Raw genomic sequence first — 10,366 nt, 5'->3', positions numbered from 1 at the left:
GAGAGGTAGCAACTGAGCCCCTGCTAAATCTCCCCTTTTATCTCTCTCCCTCCTGGCCCAGGTGTCTGATTTTACATAGGAACACACCCCGTGCCCTCTGCTGCTCAGCCTGGCCTTGGTGTGGGAAACCATAGGTGCACGTGCCTCTGCTCGTGCTCCAAAAGCTTTTTGCATTAACAGGGTATCATGTGCAGGTCGTGCAACCTGAAAGGAAAACAAGGCCACAGATGGCGGCTGTAGAGGCTGCTGGGGGATGAAAAACAGCCTGAGTACCTTGTATTCCTTACCCCTGCACAGAGCAGTCACCCACTTTGAGCAAAGGGTGCTGGGGTTGGGTCTGGGCAGCCTGGCCCTTAGAGGGGAGACACAGGGTGCTGATGTGAGTCATGGGACCAGGCACTGGTGCCGGTCATCGTCCTGTCACTCTGAGTGGCTCAGGCCGCTCACCGGTGGGCTGCCCAAGTATCGACATTCACTTAATGTGTTTGTTCTCACCTCAGTGGTACTGCTCCCCTCACACAGCCACAAATCCCAAAACCCCGGGGTCTGGAAAGAGGTCCCCTTCTTTGCTGGATTCCTGGCTTCAGGCGCTCAGTTCTGCCTATGTCTCTCTGAGGACCTGCCTCACATGGCTCATATCAATTGTTCCAAAACCATTTGCAGGCCGTCAGCTGGTTTCTCGGGCCAACCTCACCCCTAGGTCTTTTACCCTCCTTCCTGGTGGACACCCGAAAACCCTTCATAAAGAAACGAGGTCCTGAGTCCTCCAGATTGCCCTGGTGTCCCTGCCCAGAAACCAGCCTCTTGTCAAGGTGCTCACAGCAGTCTCCTGTCTGCCATGCCTTCCCCGTCAGCCAGATGGCCAAGGTGAGGCGTGCAGTGGGGTCCCTCATGAATGGCCCACGTGCCTAAGTTCTCGCTGTCCCTTAGCCACACAAACTTGAACTTCTATGTCTGCCTCAATCCCAAACTTCTTCTTTAGATACCTGGCTTATAGCAAGAACAGCGGGTATTATTAATCACCTAATGAGACCCAGGGCATGTTTGGGTTAATGAAGCAGCTTCAGGGACAGTGTAGGCTGGAAATTTGGGTGAATGAGAAGAGATTTCTGAGATAAGGGCAGTGAATTTTAAGAAACCTTGGATGGGGTGGGGTAAAAAGAAAATCTAAGAGCTGGGAAAACGGGCACATCTGCCTGGAGGAGTAGGGCCTCTCGGAGAAAGAGTCAATCACAAAGTAGGATGCTGAGGTGTCAGAATAGAGAAAAGGTTTGAATACCCCTAGACACAGGCCAACAAAAGGTTTTATGCCCTTCACAAGTACAGTGTACCTGGGAGTCCTTGCTTTCAGCCTTTAAATAAATTCACTTTCTTAACGTTTGTTTCTCTGCTTATCTAAATTGTCTGCAAATTCTTTTTCACAGCTTTGTGGGAAAAGAAACTGTGTTGGTTCAAGGGCTAAACTAACAATGCACACCAGCATCACTAATCTTAGGAGATTGATCTAGATGCCCCTTCCAGGAAGCCTTCTAAGATTTCCCCACCGCAGAAGGAACCCTGTCCATCTGGGCTCCCACAGCACGAGTGTATCATCCAGCCCACCCATGTGCTGGGCGTTACAAGGGGCTCTTCCATCCCAGCCAGGGGAAGGGTCTCATCCCATCATCGGCCAAGGCTCAGCTGGGGGCTGCTTCATCATGAATGAATAAGTGAATGAGCAAATAACCACCAGCCTTTGAAAAATGTAGACTTTGTTGATACATCTGAAGGAAAGAACTGAGGTACAAAGAGTGGGGTAAGTGCAGGGAATGACCCCCAAATTCCCGGATGTTCTAACCCAGTGCTCACTCTTCTTTGGCCCCCTCCTGCTCCTTCTTCCTCTCTTCCTCGTGCTGCTTCTCTAGCGGCCCACACTGATCCTAGAAGGTAGTGGGAGAAGGAAAGACCATAGGTGGGAGGCAAGGGTCTGCTGGCAGGAGTGGACTGACCCCAGCACAATGGCACTGGCCATCCAGGACGGCAGCCCAGGATTGGCTGCTTCCTTGCTGTGTGACCTGGAGTGAGTCGCTTTCCCTCTCTGAGCCTCAGCTTCTTCACCTGCACAATGGGGCCTCAACCCTTTAGAATGGCTGGCACTTACTGAGCATGTAACTGCCAAGCATTTCGCCCTGTCTCCTGAATCCCTCACAATATCCCCATTTTGCAGATGGTGCAACTGAGGGTTGGGGCAGCCACGTGGCCTGTCCTAGGCTCCCAGCCAGTGGGTGGAGGGGCAGGCTGCAGACCAGGCGGCCAACTCCAGGGCCTGGCTTCATAAGCCTTTCCAAGGGTTCCTGGGAGCAAGGAGATGAGGGGTGCCATGGCAGTCAAGGGAGATGACCTTAGGGGCAAAGCTGAGGAAGCTCTTCTCATTTTCATAATCATGAAGTACGTTCATGTAATGGAAACTGCTTATCAGCGCTGTGATTTCAGAGTATTGCATCAAATAGCAGCAAGGAAATCCTTCCGCAGGTTTAAAGAAAGTGTTAAGGAGACGGTTACACAGTTGGGATGGTGACCTGGATTTGCTGCAGTTTGGTAAACCCCAGTATCCATTCTCTTGGTAGGAGTATGAGAAACCTGGGGGTGGCAGCAGTCATCAGTGAGAATTCCCTGTGTGAGTCTCTTCCCCAAATTCCCACTGCAGCTCCTTGGCTGTGCTGCCGACTCTTGGTGGCCTCTCAACATTCCCCACCTCATCCAGCATTTTTCCTGATTCCCACTGCCTTCTCCCTCCTGGATTCTAGTCCACCCCGTGGCCTCTGCGAATCTCAGCTCTCCCTACAGCAAGGAGGCTGCTTCAGAGCAGGACATCGGTCTTGCTGCGCAGCCCTGGTGGCCAGCTTTCCTCCTGGGCCTCTGGGGATGTCCCGGGCAGCACTGTCAGCGCTCCTTGCACTCACCTTTTTCTCATCAGTGAGAATCATCTCCGACTTGTGCATGCCCAAGCACTCCATGACTTCATGGAACTCATTCAGTTGCTCCTCACTCAACTGGGGCTTGTCAGCTGCAGGAAGGAGCAAGGGGCTGGCTGAGGGTGCTGGGATCCTGCGGACAGGGTACTAGGGAGGTTTGGGGTTCTGAGGGCCACCCCAGGAGAAGATGATTAATGGTGCAAGGCCAGGGTGGGATGAGATCTTGGGGTACGTACAATAGATGGCAATTCCCATTTTCTGCTTATCCTCTGGAAAGAAGGATAACATGAAGGTCCTGGGGCTCTTGCTGAGCAGCAGGTGGGCATGAAATTCTGTGTCATTTTCTGGAGGAGAAAGTCTCTTGGTGAGATGAGGGCCAGGGTCAGTGTGGTTCATGTGTCACAGGCGAGGACACTGGGGGTGTCCAGGGAGACACAGACCCCATCATTGAAGGCCAGGACAACATGGCCCAGCTCCTACTGCATGCCAGGCCTGTCCTGACTATTTTGAGTAGTATGGATCCTCCCGCAGACCAGCTGTCAGGGCCCTCTGCCATTTACAGTGGAGGTGAGGCCCAGCAGGAGCCTGAGGCCTGCCAGTGGAGTCAGCATTCCTGTGCTCCCAATGGGTGCCCTCTGGTGGTGATAGTGGGGCTGGGTGAAGTCACCACCCTTAGCTCCCAAAGGGGAAAGCAGTTGAGAGACAGGCAGGTCTGGAGTCAGCCCTGGATTTGAGTCCTGGCCCTAATTGCAGGTGTGTGGCGCAGGGGAAAACACTTGAGGTCTCTGTTTCCCCAATTCCTCGTCGGATCACTGTAATGTTCTCCTAGGGCTGCAGGTGAGAATTCAGTGGGTTCATAGCTGTGAAGCATTTCAGCAGCGCCTGGCACACAGCAAGAGTTTAAAACGTGCAGTTATTACTGACAGCTGTGTGCAGCATGGGCGTCTCTCCTGTGTTCTCTGTGCCCGAAGCCCTGTCCTGTGTCCCTGCTCCCCTCCTTTATACTGGTCCATGCTCCCTCTAACCACCCCTACCCTCCCCCTGACCCTTACCTTTTCTGACCATTGTCCCATTCTTCCGGTGGACCGAAAAGTGAGTGCTGTTGTAAATGCAGCGGTCCCCACTAGACCAGACAGCCGGGAGAAAAGCAGTAAGACAGTCAGGGAGAAGTGGACCATTGCCCATCAGACATTGGGGCAAGAGTCGGGTGGCCATTACAGTCATCCCTCCCACTGCCAGGGACGTGGAGGCCAAGACCAGGAAGAGGGAGGATCCACTCAATCCAGCAACTGGGACTGGAAGCGGGGAGTGTGGGAGTCTTACATGGTCTGGTACTCTCTGAAATATATCTTGTCCTCCGTCTTGTTGGGGGCAAAGTAGAAGAAGTACGAGTCGATACTTTTAATGGTCTGATTGAACTCAGGGTGTCGAAAGATCGAGGCGATATAGAACCACTTGCCAGAGAGCTGGGGAGAAGCCAGGGGTGATGGAGGCTGGAGCTGAGTCCTAGATGCTCAGCTGCGGCGAGTCTTGTGCTGATCTCCCTCCGTTTGGCAAACAGGAAGACAGGGCTCCAGGTGGGGAGTGGATATCCAAGAGCTCGCTCCATGCAACACCACCCACCCAGCCCCGGTGGCCCCTCTGTGCTTAGCTCCGTGTTCCCAACTAAGAAATTGCAATGGGGCTACTGATTTTGGGGGTCATGAATTGCCTCTAACTTCTACCTGGTGGATCAGAACTGCACCCCAGGACCCAGGAGAGGGCACGGACCATCACCAAATGGTGCGCAGGCACTCACCCAGTCCAAAGTGACATTGGTGATGGGCTTCGCCGTGAAGTTGGCACATTCTGGGCTCTGGGCACACAGCAGAGGAAGGAGGCTCAGGACGGCGAGGGCCCAGGGCAGCGCCATGCTGATATGAGAGGCACCTGCAGCTAGGCAGCACTGGCGGCTGGAGGGTGCAGGGACTTTTGTAGGGAACAGTGGGTGGGATCCTGACTGGGACACATTCCAGGGAGAGTTTGGAAAATACCTTGTACAAAACCTTTTCTCCTTCCCCCAAAATCCACATTCCAAGTCTAATTTGGACTCCTGACCTGGAGAGGTGTCTGGGCACAAAGGTCTGTCTTTTCAGAGCCAAGGTGGGCGTGGACTGGAGGGTATCAATTAACATGTCTGGATTTCAATCCAGGCGCTGCGAAGCAATTGCACAGGTTTTCATCCACTTCCTGTTCCAAAGTACCCACACCTGAGCAGGTCGAGCCACCAATCAAAAGTTGAAGTCACCTTAGTTCCCTGGCTAGTGCGGTATCATGTGGGGTGTGGGGTAGGAGAGAATTTGGAGGGTGAGGAGAAATATGGATTCTACTCCAACTTAGTGTGCAACAACCGTGGAAGAGCAAAAGTTCAGCGGAGTCTCAGCTACCCTGCAGGCAGGGACATTTCCAAAAGAGGAGAGCATCTCAGTTGACGTCTATGTCTGGAACCATCTCCCTACATCTAAACAGGACAGTAAAACCTTGCATCTCCACCCCCAGAATGTGAGTGGGGAGCTTGTCTGTCTTCTTCCCAATGTGTTCCCAATCCTGGAACAGTGCCTGGCACATGGTGGTATTCAGTAACTACTTAGAATCACTAATTCCACTGCCCGTTTGTATTTCTACACCACAGGGGGAGGGTCAAAATTTTGTATCCAAATAAATGCTTTCAGAACACATTTTCATGGCATGCTGACCATTGTGTAGACTTATTTATTGCATCATGTTTTGAATAATTTCTCACGGTTCAGCCTAGTTGGTAGTTATCATTTTAATGGATTTGTAACCTCTCGTTCATGTCCAAAATGCTACCCTACTTAATTCTGTCCTCTATACCTTGTATTTTACTTTTCCAGCTTTATTGAGCTACAGTTGTCTCTAGCATTTTATACTGTGATAGCCCCCTTCGAAGTCTCATGCCACAAGTGACCACATTGCTTGCAAAAATTGCGAAAAGAAAGAAAAGTATAAGTCTGCATAAGACTTGAGTTTTTTTCAAAATAGCAGAAACCTAGAAACCATTCAAATATCCATCCACCAATAAGAAAAGGGGAAAGCATGTGGTAGTATTGCATTCAATGGAATATTACTGAGCAATGATACGGAATGAATGACAGATGCAGGTAACAACATGAATAAATCTTAAAAACACGCTGAGTAGAAGTCAGTCTGCTCATACTATATGCGTCCATTTACATGAACGATAGAATAGTCCAAATTCATCTATAATGTAGAAATCATGTCAGAGGTTGCCAAGGGCGAGGAGAGCAATTTGAATGCAAAGGCACAAAGGAACTTTCTGCAGTAGACGGCAATGTTCTATATTTTCTTTATGATGGCATTCACACCTGTATGTCCATTGGTGAAGATTCGATGAACTGTAAACTTCAGATGTGCACATTTTATTTTATGCCTCAATGAATTTGATTTAAAAAAAAATCTCTTTCCAAAACATACAAAACAAAACTTGACAAATCAATGATAATGATTTTTGAGGTTGCACAAATTTGCTGGTGTTCAAATAGTCTCTTTCTACACATCCTTGTCAACACTAGAATTTCTCTTATTTTTTTCATTATTTTTGCAAGCTCCATTAGTTTTTTGGATTTCTGTTGCTCTAACTTGATACTTGAAGAAATGATCAGGGCTTTTTTAGAGGAAAGAATGCTAATGAGCGAGAGGCGCAGGAAGGACCTGGAAGGTCTGTAGCTGGAGTGTGTGCTGGTGTCTGGGGTGACTGGAGCAACCCAGATTGAGGCTGGAGAGGTTGGTGGAATTGAAGCCTGCAGAGCATCTGTGCCAGGCTGAAGAGCTAGCAGTAGACTCTGGGTGTATGAGGAGAAATGGGGAGGTTTTTAGTAGCGTAGGATGGGAAGCGTTTGCTTGGCTCCAGTGAGGATAAAATAAGGTAGAAATAGGAGCATGGATTTGAGAGACAGATGGAAGCCCTTGCATGGTCCTGGTGAAACCTGATCGGGGGTACGGGTAGATCCAAGGCACTGTGCATGCAAGGAGAGGCTGAGGGTTGCTTGGTGACAGCGCCACCATTGTGCTGTGTCAAGTGGGGTTCGTGCTCAGAGCCCAGAGTTTGAGTAGGGATAGTTCCCTTCACCCCATCAACACACCCACACACAAGTTTATTAAATAACACATAAGCACTTCTGCCACTTGGGATCTGGTGCTAAGTGACACAAAACCTTAAACATGCTTTCTCACCGCCAACACCATTCAGACCCTGGAGAACCAAGTGTCACATCGTCCACTTTACCCCTGAAAAAACAAACCACTGTATCAAGTGTCCTGGGGCTCTGTGGGTTCCCTACCGCTGATACAGAAGGTGGACACTGTTCTAGAGGTCAGGGAGGATTTGGGGAGATTTAGAGGTAAGAGGAAAGACTAATGTTCTCATCCTTCTCTCTCAACAGAGACAACAAACTCTTGCGATATTAACCTTGTTTCACAATCATGCCAAAAGTCCACTTTCTTACAACACAGGATTGGGGAGGGCTCCCCAGTTAGACATAGGCAGTGTTTGCCAGCATTACACATGATCGCTGAGGAACATTTGGCCACGTAGTCATTCTGAGCACTCTGATGTGTAGGGAGGTAGATGGAAGACAAATTTGTGGACAGTCTTGACTCTTGACGTTGGCAGCTAGAGCTTGACTGCTCACATTAGGAAGGGTTTTCCATTTATGAAATATTTGAACAAGCTTGATTTCATTAAATAAATCTCCAGAACTAAAAATGTTCAAGTCGGCTTTATTTAAGTGCTTTTGTAGGCTACCCCCTGGGTATTGAGCCCTGGTCTGTGGGCCTCCATTGCTCGTGGGTAGAGATGCAAGGGGAGCCTGAGTGGGTCTAGGGCCGACCCAGAGCAGGACTCAACTTCTTTTGTCCAGAGCCTCTAGCTCTGGCCTAACCTGCAGGCCTCCAGAAGTGACCCTCAGGGTATGTAGTGTGATTAGAAATATATTTGGGACCTCTCTCTGTCCACAGAGCTGTCCTGTTGTTATCTGACAATAAACTTGTTTTAATGTCTTAAAAAAAAAAATGTTTGATCTCCATTCCTTTTTTATTTAGAGTTGTTTATTTATGCATACAAGACTGGGGTCCATGCCAGAGGTGTGGTGGATGAGAGGATTCAATAAAGACAGAGTGGGGAACAGAACAGGCAGATTGACTGAAATACAGGAGAGCTCTGCTGAACCAAGAGGGTAGCTCCCTCACAGGGGATCAAACTCGTACTACAGAAGCTGCAGATAGTTTCATAGTGCTGCATCTTAACCACTTGCGCCACCCGGGAGGCCTTGATCTCTGTTCTTGTTTGCCCACGCACAGCTACTAAAATCCTTGTGATCTCTATGCATCTTTTTGTGTAGTAATGAGTCATAGGGCAAGCGCAGAGCCCTTAGGGTCAGAATGGAACAGGAAAAGCCTCAGAGGAGGAAGGAGGCTCCAGAGATAAGGGCAACAAATTCCAAAGGGAACTAATCAAACCCCCCAGGACTAGGGGCAACTGGACATTCCAGAACAAGGATGAGAAAGAAATGTATGCTAAGTTAAGGGCTGGGACACAGAGACTTCATTCTGGGCACAGTGACATTAGGGCAGTGCGTGAGACCACTGAGAACTAACCAATCACAAAGAGACTGGTGGAGCTTTAGAATAATTAGGGAAAGAAGGTCTACATTCCCTGAGGCACGACTCCACTGGGCTCCCTTGCCCCTCCCTGGCCTGGTTCCACCGACCTAGGAGTCCACTTTAGTTCTGTTCCCTTTCTACTTAATAAACTTAGGGTCTTGGGGCCTCCCTGGTGGCGCAAGGCATTAAGACACAAACTATGAAACTGTCCGCAGCCACTGCAACTGAAGTTGGACCCCAGGCCGGCCAGGGAGCTATCCACTGACGCAGCAGACCTCTACTGACTCTCCTGTTGCTCCCCTCAGCAGTGTACTTCAGTCAGTCTGCCTGTTCTGTTCCCCACTCTGTCTCTGATGAATCCTCTCACCCCCACACCACAGGCCTGTCCCCCAGCTCTTGTATGCATAAATAAATAAATCTTTTAAAAAAATAATATGAACTTTTTTTCCCCTCTAAAAAAATCAGCCTCTTTTGACTTGCTTGCCTGAGTGTCTTCCAAGTTCCTGCTGCGGCTTTGTGAGACACCAACCAGCAGTGGTCGAGTGCCTGGGACTCGGCGCTGTCACTGCAGCCTGGAATCCGTTCCTGACTGGGAGACTAGGCCTGGAAACCTGAAATCACGTATCAGTAATGAGGTGATTGTTGGCCATGGAGGAGGCCAGTGCTTTGGGGCAGCCTCAGGTTGGGAACTGGTTACCAGGGGAACCCACCCTGTGATTACAGGGTTGCAACTTTCAGTCTCACCTCCAGACCTCTGGGGAGGGGAGAGGGACTGGAGTGATTCAATCGACAGCCAATGGTTTAACCAACCAGGCTACGTAATGACGCCTCCATAAAAATCCTAAGTTCCAGGGTCCAGGTTGTGGACCATGTAGATGTGAGTGGGGAGGGACACACCTGGACAGGCTCTGGGGCCTCCACAGCCCTTCCCATATACCATGCCCTTTTACCCCCACGCCCCCACCACCACCACCGTTTGACTGTTCCTGGCCTGCACTGTTTTATAATAAACTGTTAATCTAGTAAGAAAACGGCTTTCCTGAGTTCTTTCAGTTGTCCTCAAAAATGATAAAGCCTGAAGGATTGGGCCGGTCAGTCAGAAGCACAAGTGACAACTGGACTTCATACTGATCTTGTGGAACTGAGCCCTCCCTTCGTGCGATCTAGTGTTGCCTCCAGTTACTGTCAGAACAGAATTGAATTGAGGACATGAGGTGTCCTCTGAAGTCACAGGATCATTTGGTGCAGGAGAAAACCCCCACTTCGGTGGCCAGAGTATTGGGAAAAAGGAAGGCTGCGCTTGCAGTGGTAAGCGCAGAGCCTCTTCGCAGAGGCAGTCCTCCTGACACTGACCACAACGGGGCAGGGGCGTGACCTGGTTGGTGCTTCCTCACCCCACAGCTGAATGCCAGTGTATAACTGCAGATACAAGCCCAAAGTAGACACAGTGTGAAACAACAACAGGATTTATTTACACAGTGAGAAAAAGGGAGGGAGGGAGGGAGAGAATTCACAGGCTGGCATGTGGCCAGATGCTGAGAGTCAGACCCCAGTTAGCATCCTCTGAGCAGAGTCCAAGGACTAAGCCAACACCATAAGTGGCAAGCCGGCAGCTTCTCTCAGACACCCCTCTTCCCACTGGTTCAACTGTCCAAAGCCCCAGCAGTTTAACAGTCAAAAGCCTTAGGTCTGCCTCTTTCCCCATCAGCCTGCCCTTGGGGGTGGAGTTT

General features: G+C 50.0%; 1 protein-coding gene across 1 annotated transcript; it reads right to left on the bottom strand.

Moving 5' to 3' along the window:
- Nucleotides 1–1,844: 1,844 nt before the first annotated feature.
- LOC119232442 (alpha-1-acid glycoprotein-like) lies at nt 1,845–4,866 on the bottom strand. The gene is made up of 6 exons (XM_037494453.2): nt 4,753–4,866; nt 4,278–4,420; nt 4,007–4,077; nt 3,191–3,298; nt 2,943–3,046; nt 1,845–1,919 (listed from the first exon to the last, which is right to left on the bottom strand). The coding sequence occupies exons 1-6, from the start codon at nt 4,864–4,866 to the stop codon at nt 1,845–1,847; spliced, it is 615 nt and encodes a 204-aa protein (XP_037350350.1).
- Nucleotides 4,867–10,366: the final 5,500 nt, after the last annotated feature.

Source organism: Talpa occidentalis, unplaced genomic scaffold (assembly GCF_014898055.3).
Source record: "Talpa occidentalis isolate TD23 unplaced genomic scaffold, MPIMG_talOcc4v2.1 talOcc4.7, whole genome shotgun sequence".
In the NCBI taxonomy this organism is placed as follows: Eukaryota; Metazoa; Chordata; class Mammalia; order Eulipotyphla; family Talpidae; genus Talpa; species Talpa occidentalis.
The sequence above is the reverse complement of the archived record's forward strand: the minus strand, read 5'-3'. Positions and strand labels throughout refer to the sequence as shown.